This window comes from Carassius gibelio, chromosome B11 (assembly GCF_023724105.1).
Source record: "Carassius gibelio isolate Cgi1373 ecotype wild population from Czech Republic chromosome B11, carGib1.2-hapl.c, whole genome shotgun sequence".
Classification (NCBI taxonomy): domain Eukaryota; kingdom Metazoa; phylum Chordata; class Actinopteri; order Cypriniformes; family Cyprinidae; genus Carassius; species Carassius gibelio.
Genome location: NC_068406.1, coordinates 18,371,787 through 18,391,180, shown reverse-complemented (window position 1 = coordinate 18,391,180; position 19,394 = coordinate 18,371,787). Strand labels below are relative to the sequence as shown.

Sequence of the window (19,394 nt, the reverse complement as noted above, 5' to 3'; positions counted from 1 at the left end):
TGCATGTGAAGGGTTTAGGAAAGAAGGGTTGGCGTCACGTGTGGTGTCGTGTGAGAGGGGGAGGGTGTTGGTTTTCTCAAATGAAACATGTGGTGGGGCCGAGGGTGCTCCAATTTCACTGCCAAACCCCAAAGCACCCTTGATATCCTGCTAATATCCTGACAATCAACAACAACCTGCTAAAACTTCAAAATATACAAATGCAAACAAATATGACACCCACGGTGGCAAAGGGGCACAACGTTTGGGGCAAACATACAAAGTAGTCATGTTAACAGCAATTAAAAGGTTCTAATCAAAACTGCTTTTGCTAACAAACCCATTCATGTTCAGTTCTACAAATCTTGCAAACACCTGCAATAAAATGTGCGCTTACTAAATGTTTACAAGTACAGTTATAAAGAAAAAGCTGTTTTTTTGTATAATACAGTTTTACAAAGAAAACAAGTGTAATTAAAGAATTAAATGTTATATTTGTCTTTCAGACAAAGTGCTTAAATTGCATCTTAAATAGATTAAATTTGTATTGTACCAACTGACATCAAACTTTTAAAGTGCATGTAGAGGGATAGTTTACTCAAAAATAAGTTCAAAATTTACCCTAAGGTTTGTTACAGGCACATTAACACATCATTACAGTAAAGCAAGACTACTGTACCAATGCACACATCAAGAACCTTTGTTTGTTACGTTTGTCAATTTTTCACATCTGTGTACAGTTAAGTACATATCATTCACACTATGAAGAGACAAGTTCACATAAAATGAGTAAAAATGTTGAGTTAGCCTTGAAAAGTTCTCTTTTATCTCTGCTCTTTAGTCCCACTCTTTTAATACCAGAGGATCTGCAGGAAAATAATGTCCATCTGTTATCAGAGGTTTTCTTTCCGCCTGCTCAGTGGGAGAATAGCAGATGTGGCCCATTCACCTTCCTGAGCCCCAATACAAAAGATCTGCTCCGCACGTACACAAAAGAGCAGGGTGAGAGGTTTCTAGAGGGTGGGAAGGGAGGGCTGGAGTCGGACGGCCAGCATCTTCCACCTGCTTCTGTTTAGGGACTGAGGAGACAACAGCCTGTAAGCTACTTACTATCTTACTTTAGTATTATCCGCTCTTTGTGCCCGAGTACGTGTTTGGGATACATTCATGTTTGTGATGCCAGACTATTGCTCATTGTGATGACTGGCCATCCACATGTCAGAGTAAACATGTTTGTGTCAAAATGTCTTGATCTGATTAAAGACATCTGCCACTGACCCCTCTGACTTAACTCAAAAGGAGCTTTGTCTATGACATATAATAACATTACAAAAGTCTTCTTATTTGTTAGATTTCCTGTTATCACAGATTCCATTCGTATCCCATTCCAGACCATGACCAACAGCTTGTAACACTTACACTACAGCTCTTTAATGTGTTACACCTTTCTTTTCTTCCTGTGACGTACGCATGGTTTAGGGCCAGACACTTGGGCTTGTACTCACATGAAAAGCGGTGGAAATTTAATGCGTCTAGAGCTCATTACCCTGCTGCCAAAGCAACATAATATCTGGAAACCCACAACAGTACTTACGGGCACTGCAGGCAATGGATGACAACTGAACTTCCTAGAAAAGGAACCTATTCATTCACAAGATTATTGAATTGGTTTTAGAGTGTCAACTGTATCCGAATGCACAGATCCCCTAAAAATGGGTCTACCAAGGCCATCCATCCATTTTTTTTAAAGGGTCGGTAGGTCGGTCTATTTTTTTTTTTTTGAGTTTCAATGTAAAAAAAAAAAGTACATTTTTGTGATGGTGATGACGTAAGTATGAATTTAAACAAATTAGCATATCGTGGTGTCACTGACTGGGTCTTCAACCCTCGAGCGCATCATTGCAAACCTCATTTTGATGCAGGCTATATGGACTAAAAAACAAATTAAAATCTTTGTCAAAAACATGTTTACTGCATGAATTTCAGGTGAGAAGAATTGCTACATGCTACCTACAATGAGAGACAGTTTACTTCGCTTTCTTGAGTTGTCACTTTTGTTAAAAAAAATCCTGTTTGATTTGAGTGACAAGTGTTCATTGAACCGATTTTGCATGTCTAAATAAGTTTTATATGGCAAATAACAAAATATAGGTAAATCCACGGACAACAGGCAGGAGGAATGTAAAGATTCTGTTGTAAAAAGAGAAACATTGTGCAGAAGTATTATTTGCTGTTATGTGTGTGTGTCCTGGCACAACAGAAAACTAATCGGTGCCCAAGCTGCAGTTGCTGTGACGCCTGTTCAAAAAAAAAAAAAAAAAACCTGGACGCGCTCCGAGAGAAGGTCGTTAAAATTAATTTCCTATTTTCGTTCTCGAAACTTGTGTTGGTTGATTCGTGCAATAGATTTTCGAACATAAAGTGACAGTCGACACGGTCACGGTTTTAAACTAGACGTGAAGAATGGATGAGAAAAGATCTGGGCACAGTTTTTCAAGAACTTCGTGCCAAGTAAAAGCGGTGTCTAGCTGTTTTAATGATTTTTTTTAGATGTACTATGGTGCCCGAACCCGTATGACTTTGAACAGAGACCGCAAATTTACAATCGGCAAGTCGGTCGGACTAAAAGCAAAAAAAATAAAAATAACATTTAGTCGGTGCTAAATTGACCGGGTCGGTCGGGTTATGGCAAACAATAATATTTTTAAGGATGGCCCAAACTTTCTTAACCACTGTAGGTCAAGGACCAGATTGAACTAATCGCCAACTGAAGTATGCAAATAACTTTATTTGTTAACAAACCATGCTCTTCTAGTAGATTTAAGATCCAGAATTAACAGTTCTTCTAACCAAAAAAGGAACAAACTGTCATTCATCATGTTAGCATTTACTAATTTTTGCCAATCAGAATGAATCCAATTTGTTTTTTTGATCTACACACCACATTCACAGTTCGGTTTTATTCAGACCAAGCTTAATCAAATCACTTGAGATGTTTTCATGAAGGCTTTTCAGTCTGACTGAAGATTTTTTTGACATATTGCGATTTGATTTGCGATTTTAAATTTGCAAAGTCAAGCTTCAGCTCAATAGTCAATAATGTGCAGCAAAATGTGCTTACAGTTTCCATTAAACCATTACAAAATTTTAGTTTTTAGCATTATTTCAATAGGAATTACTGTTGTTCCATCAAATAGACTCCATTATAGTTTACATTAAAACCAATTCAATTCCCATTATAACTCTGAAATCCATTCACTTTTCAATTGTGGTTTAGGAGGGGTTCTATATATTTTTATTTATTATAAATAAATAAAAATCAGCAGAAAAGATTATAATGGTATAACTACTGTGTGACGAGTGGGGCGGGGCCGAGGGATGTGGGAATGAGCGAGGCCGGTGGAGTGATTGGGAAATGAGTGACACCTGCGACCCACCACAGGTCTCGAGTCCCACAGAGGAGATGGAAGGAGATAAGACTGGAACGATGACAGTGAAGGACGAGAGAGAACCAGGCCTGGGCTTTTAGTTGTGTTTGCTTTTTATTTGTGTTTTGGGTTTATTTTTGTAACCGCCGGTTCCCGCCTCCTCCTTCCGGATGAATATGAAGGTTTTTATTATTACATACTATTACAGAATTAAGTTAATTACAGAACTTCACTGGAAAGATTTGTTTTTGTTTTTTTTATAAATAAAGAACTATTTTTTTAGTCAATTATTCAAGTATTGCATGTGTTACACTGTATTTGGGATTTTAAGAACAAGTGGAAAATGTGCTGAATGTTTCATTTCATCCAAAGGGAATTAGCAAGCAGTTAGACTGAATTTACAATGGTTTTAAATGCGTAGCCAGGTGCAAGTCGACGCAGATTGCGCGTGTGCGTTGCGCCTCATCCATACTGCAAGATGAGCTTGTGGAGATTTGTGGTGCAGTGCGCGCGCGAATATAACCGAGCATTACAAAACAGGCTGCGTGAGTGCGACTAGTGTGAACGGCTCATCCGTGACGTGGGATTCGCGCCACTTGAGGAAGAGAGGAGCGAGTATGAGAACAATTCAGAGACATAGGCTGTGTGTGCGATCTTCTGAATTGTGAATAGCGAACATGCAATAAGGGATGCTCTTGCTGCATTGGAATTTTTTTGTTCGTTGTCTATCGTTGTTTCGAAGCTTAAGTTACATTATGTTTTTCTTTAGTTTTAATTGGCCTTACTATTGACCTGACCCAGGTTTTTATTTTTATTAAATTTTTTAAATGGTGGGCGTTTAGCAGTGGCTAGAGCAGTGCTGATTGGGCAGTAATGCATATGCTCTGGAACAGAGACAAGCGCGACAGCAGCAATTGGCGACTGGATGGGGTGTGCCCAGCAACATGACAAAGTTCAGAATCCTTCAACTTTAAGCAAATGGAGAGTGACATTCTGAGGCAACAACCAACAGGAAAGAAGAGCTCATTTGATCGTTCTCCTCACAGCCCCTAGATAAACATATGCAATGGAAAAAAGTAGGCTTCGTTTCTCTAAAATTCATTTTTATATTATATTTAATCTTTTGCCTCTAAAATGTTTGTATTTAGTGGCAAGAAACCTAATTCACTGTCAAGACAGCCACTAGTAAGATTATCCACCAGCAACCTCATTGCCAACCTTCGGCGACAAACAGCGAAAAAAGTCCCTGTAGAGTGTATGCATCTTGAGCCATCATTCAAGATTAAAGGATTATTTGGGTGAAAGTAAATGTAGTTACTGACCAGAGGACTTTAGACAAGAATTAAATACACAAAAAGGTGCACAATGATACAGTCAGAAGGATTTTCAATCTACAAATCGCTATTTACCATGAATTTAATTTAGTAAAGCTGTGCCATGGTATTGTGGCAGAAATGTGTTTTTTGTTATCAACCAATAGCGTTTTGTTTTTTTTGCATATTAAACATATTTAGACATGCCTACTATTTTTCATACAATTACCTAGAAAATTGGCACTTTTACCATTGTCTTGTGCTGTGTGTGTGGTATGTGTGGTTTTAAAGCTGCAGTCCTTAAATTTGGTGTTCAAAATTTACTACATTTATATAATAAGCGAATACACCATTAATCCATTTTCAAACTATGTTTTTGGCTTGTCCTGAATCACTACGGTACACCTATAACAAGTGTTTATATTCCTACTATTTAGACTGGTTTGGGTAGGTACTGCTGCAGAGTAGCCCTGTACCTGCGTTATTCACCATAGACATAAAACGAGAGAAGTAGATCCGGCTACAATGTTCTTCTGCAAGACGCATAAGGTTCTGTTTATTAACCACTAGGGGTGCACAAAATATTCAGCAACTAAAATTGGGTGCTTTTTATTTAACTTATTTTAGACTGAAGCACTGCAACACCAGCTGACTGCCATTAAACAGCTTAATAGATCAAAGACAATTTGTAATGTAACTCCGACTGAAAATGTCTGAAACAGCAAAAAAACACATAGACCTAGGATGCCTTGAGGGTGAGTAATGTATGGGTTAATTTTCACTTTTGGGTGAACTAACCTTTAAGACTTCAAAGAAATAAATAAATGTGACATTTATTGTGATAATTATCAATTAATTATTGAACTGATATGACCTTTTTTATTGTGATTTTTTATTATTTTTTTTGGCCTTAATGCCCAGTCCTACTCTTTAAAAAGTCTTACAAGGTTGTACATTAACACAAAGTTGTCAGTCACACTAGAGTGCTTCCAGTCATACACATGCAAACACTGGAAAACAAAAGAATAATTACATAAGGGGAAGTTCCACTGTGCATTTATTTTGCTCAACTCTGACCTGTGAAGTTTTACCAATAGAGAATTCAAATATCATGCACTGACCCTTTGGAAAAGAATTGAATGGAATTCAATAAGGCGAAATGAAATCAAATGCTGCACTGATTACAGCTTTGCAAGGTTGAGCAATTTTACATGCTTTCAAATACAGTTTCAAATATATCAATAATGGCTAATAAAGACGACCCCTGTAGCTGACAATCAAGTTTTAATGAAATTATTCATGCAAAAAGAAAGCAAATGTGGCCATGAAGTGTCACTCTCTTCACAATACAAGATTCCTCCACCAGGTGTCCTTGCGTGTAAAAGAATACGTATGACAGTTAGAAGTTTCACTTCTACAAGTCCGCCAAACATCCTGTCCCCACTTCCTCAAGTTGACTGCGCAGCTGTGTTGAGACACTACAGCTCAATACACTGACCCATTTGATACCCTCTCCTCTTAAGTGCAATCTGAAAACTGCCAAAAAAAATAATGACACTTTGCTGATGTATTTTCCCTTCGTTATCAGATGACATTTTGGTGTAAATCACCATCACTAAGCTAATGATAATGATACTTTCAGCAGTCATGATTATCTATTGGGCTAAGTCATCGCTTTTCCCTTAGGGGGTTTCCACCTGTCTCACTGGTTGAGAGATGGGAAACTCCTTAGTGGATGTGGTCAATTAACGTCCATGGAAATGGAGGAAGGGCCACACAGGGGACTGCTCATGTCAAAGTCTAACAAGCTGACTTCATATTCATTAGATTGGACTCCCAGAGTAAAAACACTTTATCTTTACTAAAATAAAAAAATGTCTGCGAGATATGTGAGATGTCACTTTGAAAATGTGATTGAAGACTACTGTAATAAGGGAAAAAAGGAGCATTCACAAAGAGGTTGCACATTGGTAATTGATTCCCTTCTCACAAAGCCAAAGTGGTAAAATATGACCACAATAAAGTCATTTTTTCACACCGAGAAAAACAAAAACAAAACACAACTTAAAATACTTAATAGAAAAATTATTTAGCTATTTGCCTATTTAGCCACAGGTGTGGCTCTGTGGTTGTTGTACTACTAGAACAATAACTTTTAACAGTCAACAATGTCATAGAGACATATGCCAGCAGGGCAACGCTTAGACACCTTTCATGTAACAAAGTCACTACTTTCATTAAGACCACATGCAAAAATACCAGGTGGCTTTTCCACTACTTACTTAAGGCTAAATAACACCATAGCAACCCTCACTTAATATAAATATTATTACAGCCACAATACAGACCTGTGAAAACTCTGCCTGGACAGGTGAATGCAACATTTGATTTGATTTGGAAAAAAAACCTTACAACTTTGATTCAGTTACAACCTAAATTTACAAAACAAAATAATTTAATTATTTATTCAATAACTGAATATCACACAAATGCTGTAATGTACAAATAGTATGTGCACATAAGCACAATGACAACAAAAACATTTATGAGAAGAAAAAAAAAAAAAGGCCTACTTCCTTTAAATCCACATCCTTATATATCTGTTATGATTGAATGATCCACTCCTTCGATTATCTTATCTGAGATCAGCTAATAAATCTAGTAACACTATCAATCAGAGCTGAACCTTGAAGTCCATACTGTTTGTTAGCTCACAATTTGTTTATCATATCTATAAAAGCAACAAACCATGTTCATTTCAACTTCCTTCCAACATGCCAGAAAGACTGCCTTTTGCTAACCACAAATTATGAATGAGCAGAAAGTCTTTAACGGCAAATATACAGGGATTAACAAAAGAGATGGAATAAAGATTGATCTTTTCCTAAAAGCCTCTCAGCATTCAAAGAACTCAATTACAATACACAATAATTGACCCTGTTTTTTTGTTGTTGTTGTTTTTGTTGTTGATAAATGTCCAATACTTGCGGTTTGCAGATCAAATAAAGTGAAACCAATTTTAACCAGCACTCAGAGATGGTGAATCACATGACTTCCTTGTTTAAGAGTGTGTAAAGGACACTCCATCGCCTTGCATCGCAAGCTTTTTTTCCCCTCAGAGAACTGTCACTGTCTTTCTAGCATAGATTAAATATAACATTCCCCGAATCAGATTTCAGGCTGGAATACACTACATGATTTTAAAAAACTGAACAGATCTTAAAATACTGGGCATAAAAAACTGAAATGACTGAGGATGAGACACCACCAGACTTTAAAGTCATTTTGATCACAACCAACTCCCGCAGAAACATGGGCCTTGTTGGTAAGAGATTCATGACATGAAAACAATGTGTTCTCATATCGACATGTTTGATATGCTCTGACTGAACTGAATCAAATGGAGTCTGTGACCACCATACACTAAGCAATTTCTATGAAATCGGTCAACTGAAATATGCAAACTGGCAAGTGTCAACTTAACCAAAGAGTAAACAATGGCAAAAACAGGGTGCAGTGTATTCCAGGATTTAACCATGTTCTTCTGATAAAGTGTTTTAAAAGGCTTGTGTAAACAAGTTTACATGTCTCTTGACATGTACATTCCCTGTTGTGACAGGTTGATGAAGGGCAAGCTGAAGCAACCACCACTGCAGCTGAAGCTATCTAAAACTGACCTGATTGTGGTTACAGTACAGGAAACAAGTGGCAAACTAGAAATTATAAACCACTGAAAGTTCAGCATTTTAATAGTGACACTGTGGGAAATCATGAAACTGAGAAAAAAAAAGAAAAGAAAAAAAAAACAGTGAAAATTTTGCCTCATTTCAAATGCTATACGTTACACAGGGCTCGACAATAAGGACTGCCTGATTGCCTGTTGCCAGCGTGAAAGACGTTCAGGACAGTAGACGGATTTGTCACTTGTCCGATCGGGCCACTGCTGTTATTTTATGTGAGATTTTTCAATCTCTGTACCTGAACATCTACAAACATAAAAACCTAAAGCACCATTAAATTTCTATTTTTCTGCTATAGGTCTATGTTTAATTGTGCTATTACATGTAATTGGTTCAATTGTTCTTATTTACTGGCTGTCATTTGTCTTTAATAATGTTTAAGCTTTGTTTAATTGACTAGTTGATTGTTGCTTTGGCATCGAAATTGAAATAGAGAATTGTAAAATTTAATTGGTATCTTAAATATTGGTGTCACATAAGCTTATTTATTAGAATAAGATAACATAGAAAAAATCCTTAGCGCTGATCCCAGTTTCATAATTGCAAGCAATGACAACTTCAAGGTCAGCAGCCTTTCTTTATAAAGATTTCAAAATAAAGAGTTCCCTCATTGATTGATTTTTAGAAGTAAGATTCAGGGGGCGTTATGATACAACATAGAAGACTTTATCCTATTGCTCAGGGGGCATAGCATAAACAAAAGATAGAATCAAGCAAGGATAAACAAATGAATTGATTCATCACAAGACCATGATAGAAATAATCTTGAATCATAACAGTAGGAAGTCAAAAGCAACACAGGCCTGACATATGAAATGATACATACAGTATATAATAATAACATTTGACATTTTGCCTGTAATCTAGGCTATTCGACAGACTAGGTCTAGTTTCTAGGAACACATACAGGCCAAATCAGGCTGATTCAGGGTTACCTCATGTGAATGTTTGACATTTTCCTTTGCTCTAAAAATACAAGCAATTTGGGAGGATATAATTTTGGGCACATTGCATCTTTAGTCTTCATTGTATTAGTGTACTTTACAGCTCTCATGTACTTAAACCAAAGGATGATGTGATATTTATTAGTTTCTGTGCTTAAGAACAGCGCTGCATTACATGACACCCCTGAAATCATACCAACCTCATCAAGATCGAACTCCAATTAATAATTTGAACATTTACTACTTTAAGACTTCTATGAAAGTTACTTTCTGAGCTAGCATTATGTATTAAAACAAAGCAAGTCAAAATCTTTTCTATTGTAATGCAGTGATATCAAAATCTGATATGTTGCCATAAGCGAGAGAGTTAGGTAAGGGAAACTCAGATGTACCTCAGACTATTACAGATCCCATTGACAGGAAAAATGAAAGCTATAAACAAGCATCTAAGAACAGACACCATGTGGTGTTTAATCCTAGATTTAATCAGCAAAATATATCAGAGGATGCACCGTAGGCTTATATGTCTGATATACGGATCAAAGAGGAAGTAAATATGGTATAATCACATAAAAAGGATTTAAGGTCAAATCTGCAAAACAAAGAACAATTGAGGAAAAGTACTGTCTTCTATTCTCTGAAAAAAAAAAAAAAAAACAAGATCCTGAACCTGTCAAGCAATCTTCTTAGGATATGTTGTTACTTGCACCCAAAATGTTATAGAATGGGCTACCACAAATCAATTAAAAATATATAATAAATAATAACAATGAAAAAAGCATCTCCAGGTTTACAGGCTTGTGAGGGGATTCATTTTGTGCGTTTTTTTTATATTTTTTTTTATTGTAGATGTGTTCCCAACCGACCTTTGATAAAGTCAGAAGGGAAGATTACTTTGATCGCAGATTTCACAGATCCTTGACAAGTTTAAATCTGCATGTTCATGAATTAAACATCACAGTCTAACAAACATCAGTCCTCGAAGCTAATTATTCCTTGGCTTGAATTTTTCTAGCTCATGCATACATTTGCAAAATGTGATGATACTGGTGGATCAAGCCAAAATTCCAGGTATATGAAATCAGGAAATGTGTTCATTTCTAGGGCTGTGAGAGTCCCCGTGACAACTGCATCTACTGTCACCTATAAAAAGCATAATATAAATTTAATTTAGACTATAAGTCTATGGTAGCCTTATTTACAAATCATCTGAAAAGCGTTCCATTTAGATTAGCAGGTTTGAGCGCAGGAAAAATTGTTTATTCTGCATTCCGTACATTAATTTTGCATTGGGTGATGGACCTTGTTGGGAAACCAAATAGTACATCGCCGATCTGGATCCATCTAAATTCACGTCAACCATCCGCATTTGTACAAGTGTCTTCAAGTTCTTGGCTGGTCAGGTTTTTGTGAGGCTTTCTCCAAACTGGCCAAATACAAACGAAACAGCAATAAATGGAAGATGTTAAAAAGAAATGTGGGAACGATGACATTTTAAAGAGAGCGTGTGCAGACTAGGGTTGGGAATCGTTAGAAATTTTCCAGTTCTGGTTCCACCTAACGTTTCCGGTTCCATTAAAATCATTTAACAACTATCAATCAGCATCTGCTTCAAAGTTGATGTATAACTATAAAGATTGAACTATAAACTGTTATACTTATAACCATGTATACACACTCTCCATAAAGCCCCTATTTTACAAATACATATAATGCAGTCAGGAGATGGTGTGATGCAATGAGTGGTTTCCACATTTTAAACATTTAACATATTTTATTTTTTGTATCACTTTGTTTATCACTTCTGGTTCTCCAGTTCTGTGATTAGCAGTAAATGCCAATCACCTGCTTTCAAAAGGAGCGGCACTTAATAGAGTCGTAGTTTGCTGACAAGTTATGCAATATCACGTTTATAACCGCATGCGATTCATCTGCGAGGTATTGCGTAGCTTGTCAGCGAACTACGGCCCTGTGTAGTATGTGCTGCTCCATTTAAAAGCAGGTGATGGATATTTAGTACTAATCAAAGAATCAGCTTTACTGACGAGACGAGCATGACAATCGCATGCGATTAATAGTGCAGCCCTAGGGCTGAACGATTAATTGCATTTGCAATAATATCGCAATATGAAAAAACACTATTTTTAAAATCGCAGAGGCTGCAATTATTTACAATTATTGCTTTGACTCAAACACAACTATTTAAAAAGATTCAAACATTTACTGATGCTCCAGAAGGAAACGAGATGCATTAAGAGCTGGAGGTGAAAACTTTTGGAATTTGAAGATCAAGGTAAATTGTACTTAATTTGTGTACCGGGAAACATACAAGTATCTTCTGTTGCTTACGAAGGGCAGAAATAAATGGGAAAAAATTACATTTCAACAAAATAAGACAAATTTGGCCATCTTCGTCGTGTTCAAAAGTTTTCACCCCCCAGCTCTTAATGCATCTTGTTTCCTTCTGGAGCATCAGTGAATGTTTGAATCTTTTTAAATAGTTGTGTTTGAGTCCCTCAATGGTCCTCAGTGTGATAAGATGTATCTCAAAATCATAAAGTCACTGCTGGAAAGGGTTCAAATATGCAGGAAAACTGAAGAATCTGCAGGACCTTAAAGATTTTTCTGAAGAACAGTTCTCAGTTTAACTGTTCAGAACAAACAAGGGACTCATGCACAATCATCACAAAACAGAAAGACAGTCGAGGATCATCAGGTAACAGAACACAGTATTAAGAACCAAGGGATCCCAAACTTTTGAGTGGGGTTATTTTAATAATTTCAGCATTTTTTTTTTGTCTGCAAAGGGTGCCCAAACTTTTGAGCCCCACTGTACATATGTTTATTACAGTGATTTTGGATTACCTCAAGTAGTGTGGTAAAGCAACAGATTAGTTTTTATATTTCTGACGCTCTGTATTGGCGCCTTTAGTATTATAATACTGTTCTGTCCCATCTATGATATCTTGCTGCCTTTATTACTGTTCTATACATTTAAAATAAAAATAAAAATATTTCTATATAAATGTATATACTTATTTTTAGGGCTGAAACGATTCCTCGAGTAACTCGAGTTACTCGATTACAAAAAATGATCGAGGCAAATTCCTCTGCCTCGAAGCCTCTTCTAATTTATTTTAAATCTCACGTCAGGTTCTTTCGCAATGATTTTTTAATGTGACACATTGCGTTTAAGTCACCCACAAAGTGGAAGGAGACGCAAGCGCTGCATCCGAGATACTGCAAGGAGTCAGCAGTGTTTTGATTAGAGCGCGCGGGCAAACGTGAAGAGAACGTCGTGGCGTGTGTCCATTGCAAGATAGAGCTGGCATACAACAACTAGGGCCATATGATTTCCGCGATGCAGAAAACGCGGAGGGAATCGCGGAATCCAGTCATAAAAACGGAGTTTAACGGAGTTTAACAGTTTAATGCGGAATGGCACGAAATTTGACAAATTGTAAATGAATTAATCAAAAATAGGTCATTGCACTTACATCAAATCAAATATGGACTAATATCTGTAAATATTAAGCCGGAACAGTCTATTTAAATATGAATCCTGCATGTTCTGCGTGTCTCTGTTAATGAATGGAGCAGAAGCGCGAGTTCCTTTATCACACACACTGAAGCGCGCGTACTGTCTCACTAAATAAGGATGTGAACAAATGAACAACATCTCCAGAACTGCACTGACAGTCACTTCATGAGCATTTGACCGTTGTCACATCACAATACAAAGAACTGTAAAGGTACGTCGACCCGTCAAAATAAAAGTCCGTTTTTTTTAAGGTTTAATCACACAACATTTCTTCCATGTTTTATTTTTAATAGTAAATCCCCTTTGTTTACCAAAAAGTTAAGTTTGCTTAATTTTTAATAATTAAAAGATAAATTAAATTAATGTTTTATGTGTTTAATGTTTAATGTGCATCTCAGAAAATGCTTTATTTTAAACCCCAACTGAATGGCACTTAAATGAACTTAATTCATCTGTCAACTTTATTGTCATTGTTCACATTACGAGTACAGACAGAGAAACAATGGGTAATAATTAAATGTTTATTTTTGATGTATGCAATGCATTTTATGCATTTAAAAAGTAAAAAAAAAATTCTAAAAAGGAAATTTATTTGTTCATTTTAAGAGCCCCAGGAGTCTTATTTTCTCTCGCATAATTAATATTGCACTTTAATTAAGCAAAAACACATTTTATCCGATTACTCGATTAATCGATTAATCGATGGAATTTTTGGTAGAATACTCGATTACTAAAATATTCGATAGCTACAGCCCTACTTATTTTTACATTAATGTTTTTTACAACACAAAGGGCAATGTGTACATTTTACCAGATTTTAGATTTATTCACAATTATTTGTAAATAAAATATTTCACTAGATTTTATAAAATTGTGCACCCGGGATTTTTCTAGAATCTAGAGCATCTTTTGCTGCTGAATTATCCACAAACCTAGTTTATAATAGTATTTTTGTCAGATTATGATTATATATTTTTTCATTTCTTATTTTTCATTAAAATGAAGTTGTTTATATGAAGTAGATTGTGTTTAATACAAAAAAAAAATGTTTTGCAGGCTGCATGTTCATTGATGAAAGTGCAAGAATAAACACGCATGTTTGTTAATAGATGATTGAGCTTCATTTATTATTTGTTTAAAAATTATAGGCCTCTCTCTCTCTCTCTCATATTTATATTTTATATATATATATATATATATATATATATATATATATATATATATATATATATATATATATATATATATATATATATATATATATATATATATATATAGTGGGGATCGAAAGTTTGGGCACCCTTTGCAGAATCTGTGAAAATATGAGTGATTTTCAAAAAATAAGAGAGATCATACTAAATGCAGGTTACTTTTTATTTAGTACTGTCCTGAGTAAGATATTGTACATAAAATATATTAACATTTAGTCCACAAGACAAAAAAATTGCTGAAATTATTAAAATAACCCCACTCAAAAGTTTGGGAACCCTTGGTTCTTAATACCGTGTATTAAGAACCAAGGGTGAAAACTTTTGGAATTTGAAGATCAAGGTAAATTGTACTTAATTTGTGTACCGGGAAACATACAAGTGTCTTCTGTTGCTTACGAAGGGCAGAAATAAATGGAAAAAAAATTATATTTCAACAAAATAAGACAAATTTGGCCATCTTCATCGTGTTCAAAAGTTTTCACCCCCCAGCTCTTAATGCATCTTGTTTCCTTCTGGAGCATCAGTGAATGTTTGAATCTTTTTAAATAGTTGTGTTTGAGTCCCTCAAATGTCCTCAGTGTGATAAGATATATCTCAAAATCATAAAGTCACTGCTGGAAAGGGTTCAAATATGCAAAGATGCTGGAAAACTGAAGAATCTGCAGGACCTTAAAGATTTTTCTGAAGAACGCTGCTCAGTTTAACTGTTCAGAAAAAACAATGGACTCATGCACAACCATCACAAAACAGAAAGACAGCCGAGGATCATCAGGTGACCACACAAAGTATTAAGAACGAAGGGTTCCCAAACTTTTGAATGGGGTTATTTTAATAATTTCAGCATTTTTTTTGTCTTGTGGACTGTTAATATCTTTTATGTACAATATCTTACTCAGGACAGTACTAAATAAAATATAACATGCATTTAGTATGATCTCTCTTATTTTTTGAAAATCACTCATATTTTCACAGATTCTGCAAAGGGTGCCCAAACTTTCGATCCCCACTTTATATATATATATTAGGGGTGTCCATGGTTAACCGGTTAACCGATTAACCGTTAAAAATTGTGTAACCGAGTGAAACATTTTGCTCGGTTAAGTGACGTCAATGGCGTGCATTGAATTTAGTTGTAATACATTTTTGCACCACCAGAGACCGCCAGAGCGCTCCCAGACATTTGTAATGTCCACAAGAAGAAGTCATTTTTCTAATATGAAGCGGGCTAATACGAGTGACGGGGCAAAATGCAAGTATTGCAATACAGTGCTTAGATATATTTCAAGTACAACCTCGTTGTTGTAATCTCAACAGCCAACACCCGCGCATCATTAGGCCGATCAGGACACACTGGATGCGTGAAAGCATCTCAGCTGCGTGGCGTGTCTGTTTTTAATTCGGCTCCCATGTTAACAGGTTATAGCTTGCCGACTGCCTGCGTGAGACGCGCGGCTCAGGCGCGGCTCGACGCGTGCATGCTAGAAATAGAACCGACGCCTTGTTGGAAGCGTTTCCAGGCAAAGTACAATAGGAAAATATGTTTATATGTCATTTTGTACAAAAATACATATTAATTCATGACATTTTGATATTTGAAAGTCTATAGGTTGACATAAATTCAGATATAAATGTAATTTAAATAAATAAATAAATAATTATCGCTTTTCAAATATTGTACGTGTCAAACATAGTCATAGCCTTAGCGAGGCGGCCGCGGAGTCTGCTTGTTACCTTTTTGCCTTATACATTTTAGGCTTATTCTCAAATTCAGATTGTGTTAATGGGCGGCATTATTAGGCAGTTTTAATAGGACAATTTGACCGGAGAGATTAAATTTTGTCGGACGTTCCTTTTTTTTCGGCCAATGTCCGGAAATTACTATGGTTATGGTTACTATGGCACACTATGGTTAACCGAGTATTAACCGCTAAGGGCCTCGGTTAACGGTTAATGAAAAACTTGAGAACGTGCAGCCCTAATATATATATATATATATATATATATATATACACACACACACACACAAACATACACACACACAAACATACATACATATATATAGCCTTAGAACACCGCACCACTGACGGTAGTTGGTCCATTACCACTAAAATGTGCCACCGTCACAGCCCTAGTAAGAACAAGCGAATTTTCCCAAACATGTACACAAGGCAATGCACAGTTGTTAACAAAATTGTGCTCTTTTGTGGAGTGGACAGCTCATCAGGTCTAATTAATTATACTAACAGGCAGTTCCGCTATGACTCATTTTTTCCCAATCCTACAGATTAAAGGCACCCTGATGCACTGACATTAAATCACAGTAGTGGTTGAACATCTATGTCCCTAACACAGACCATTAATGGACTCTCCAAACTACTCTGAGTCATTATTCATCTCATGCTTTATAGACCCTCTCTCTTTTCCAGCCTCCCATAAGCATCCAGTTCTCTTCTGCAGCTAAAAACAGCCCTGTCGTGTGGAAGGGATGAATGTGGGGCTGAGCCAGATCTGTCACCAGAGAGCACAGAGATCAAGCACGATGACAGAAAGCCAGCCAGGGTGCTTACATCATCAGTGGCCCTGGAAGATCAACAGGGCTTTCCTTCAACAAATAATCATCCTATCCCACCAAGATGAAGCTGGATATTACAGTAGTCCCCTTTAATAAGAAGATTTGTTTCGGTCTATGTGATCACTATTTTGGGGTGGCTTCAAAATAACTTTCAACCCTAATAATGAACGTCTCTAAAAAGACCTCAACCAAACAAATGTTAAGAGGGAGTAAATGAACAACACTGCATTTCTACTCTGCTGCTAAAGCAGCACTGACAGTGAGTGGGAAGAGGCCAACCGCAGAAGTGGATTGTTCTGACCTTTGAGAAGTCATGTTGGGGCAAACTAGAGGGTGGGTGAACTAAGTCCTAACGTATATAGTCTAAATGACACCTGATAATTTCAGGTCAATTCAGTATGTAACCAGTTTGTTAGCTACCACTAGGAGGTTATGTAAAAAGCATGTGACTTTTTTGGTGGAAACTTCCAAATTAAAAACATGTTGGTAACTGTCCAAATAACTAAATCTGGGACAACCAAATGCAGGTCAATGCTGGTGTCAACCTTCTACAAATAACCAAAAAACACGTGGCAACTTCAACACAATTGACTACCTAGTCAAGTGCCACACCCATTCCACAATCACTGGACCAAAACAAGATTCACATTCCTGTTTTGCGTAAACGAGGGAATTTACGTCAGTCTAAAGGAAGCAAACACTCCTCCTGATGGAGGTGGAATGTCTTAAGTCATTATATGCCCTCTCATCCAAGCCATGCTGCCCAACACAGTCGCTATTATCAAAGGCCAGCTGGAACAGGAACCTGCCACCTGGTTCTTAATAAAACAGATGGCTGTCCAATTTCCATTGTGCTCCTAAAATGAATGATTAACTCTCTCACAAAATCACTGTGTACCCTGGAAGAACACCTGCAGAAGGCCTACCTGCTTACTATTAAATCCCTTAAACATACTCTACTGAAGAAAACATTCCAAATGAAGAATAAAACACTGATTTAAGGGCTACATGAATATAAGAGAGTGGTAACGTTAGTCGGTCCTTTAAACAATCAGAAAACACCGCTGAGGTGTGTTATTACTATTACACAATCACAAAGAGATGTCCTTTTTTGAATCATGCTCATAATGTACAACAGTAGATTTATAAGCGTTTCAATTTTACCTTTAAAGCATACTTCTCCGAACTCCTCTTGTGAAAGATCTCCAGAACCTTGCCATTGATGCCCAGCCCTAGGACCTGACTAGTGACCTTGTAGTCGTCAGTTATGGCATTTTTCTTGATCTGAAGTGAGGTTTTTCCCATCATGAATTGGGCTGGATTCTGTTGTTGCTGCTGCTGCTGGTTTGGAAACTTCGGCGGACTGTTGGCGTTAGTCAACATCTCCCACCTCTTTTCTTCCTTAACTTCAACAACTAGCTAACTGTTACTTCTCCCGAACTTCAATCTTTCTTTGGCAACACCCAAGGCGAAGATTTGCCTCAGAGAGCTCGACTCAAGGCACATAAACTACGTTTCAAGCGATAAAACTCTGACACTGACCCTCTGATGCGCCGTTATTTCGGTTTCTTGGTTACTAACGTTAGCAAAGCTAGCTAATATCCATGTCGAGGGTCAACCCAGCAATTCAGGGCTCAGAGAGTTAAAAAGACGACTTACATAAAACCACTTCAAGGTTAAACGGCTTAGAAGTGTTTCGGGCTTTTCAAAAGCGCCGCGGAGCAAATTAAAACCACAAATATTGAATTAAAAACTCGAGAATAGTGTGTGCTCCAACCCGACTCCTCTGTGAGACGAGCACTGGCCCTTCGCGACTTTCGGTCAGCCCAGCGTCTTACTGTTCTGACGTCATAGCGGTGGAAATGAGTACTCTCTTAAAGGAGCCGTCACCTAATGAAAATTCCTCGCCAAAAGTGCAGTTCTAATAATGAAAATTTTATATAAAATTATGTATATATGCTGAACTGTTGACTTCAATTAAAAAACCTTGCTGACCAGATAAAGACTTTACTGCCTAAAGGGGAGAGTAGTTTTAACCAGCAAGGCACAACAACAACAATAACAAAAAAACAGCTTAAAGCAGGGAGAATCAACTCATTCAAACACTGTCGTCATTTTCTCTACATGGAAGCTCTGTAAAGTTTGCATTTTCTTCTTTAGTGGTTTTAATTTTAATCTTGGCAAATAACGACAGGTGTCGCTGTTGTGTAAATCTAAAGAGAAAAGTTTAATTAGAAAAATATGTATAGCCACAAGAGGGCGCAATCTGCATGCGTTAAAATATTCACACTCTTTGTGAAAATAAAATTATAATTTAAAAAATACAGTTTAATCAATTATTTAAAAGAACAACATTTAAAACACATATATAATAATAATAATAATAATAATAACACTCATCTTTTAAAAAGTTATAAAATTTTTCTTGGCCTCAATCATAACAAGAGGGAGCTTTAGATTAGTACACCCTTTGAAAACAACAGATTTGAGAACATTTCAACACTCTTGTTTTTGTATTATGAAACAGATTTATAGACTTTATAATGCAAAAAGCCCGATTCATTCACAAATAGCTTCAATAGGCAGCTGGTTCTATTGAGAAATGACTGAAAATCCTCCTTTTGTCACCTCCGGCTATGTTTTGTGTCATGCATGGGCTCATTTAG

The 19,394-nt window shown here is 36.6% G+C and overlaps 1 protein-coding gene across 1 annotated transcript in view; it reads right to left on the bottom strand.

Moving 5' to 3' along the window:
- Positions 1–18,571, bottom strand: part of LOC127967843 (MAP kinase-activated protein kinase 2) — a 32,220-nt gene extending 13,649 nt beyond the window's left edge. The window contains exon 1 of the mRNA XM_052568575.1: positions 17,893–18,571. Coding sequence (XP_052424535.1) covers positions 17,893–18,111 — 219 coding nt within the window. The 5' untranslated portion in view covers positions 18,112–18,571. The remainder of the gene's footprint in view (positions 1–17,892) is intronic.
- Between the last annotated feature and the right edge of the window lie 823 nt (positions 18,572–19,394).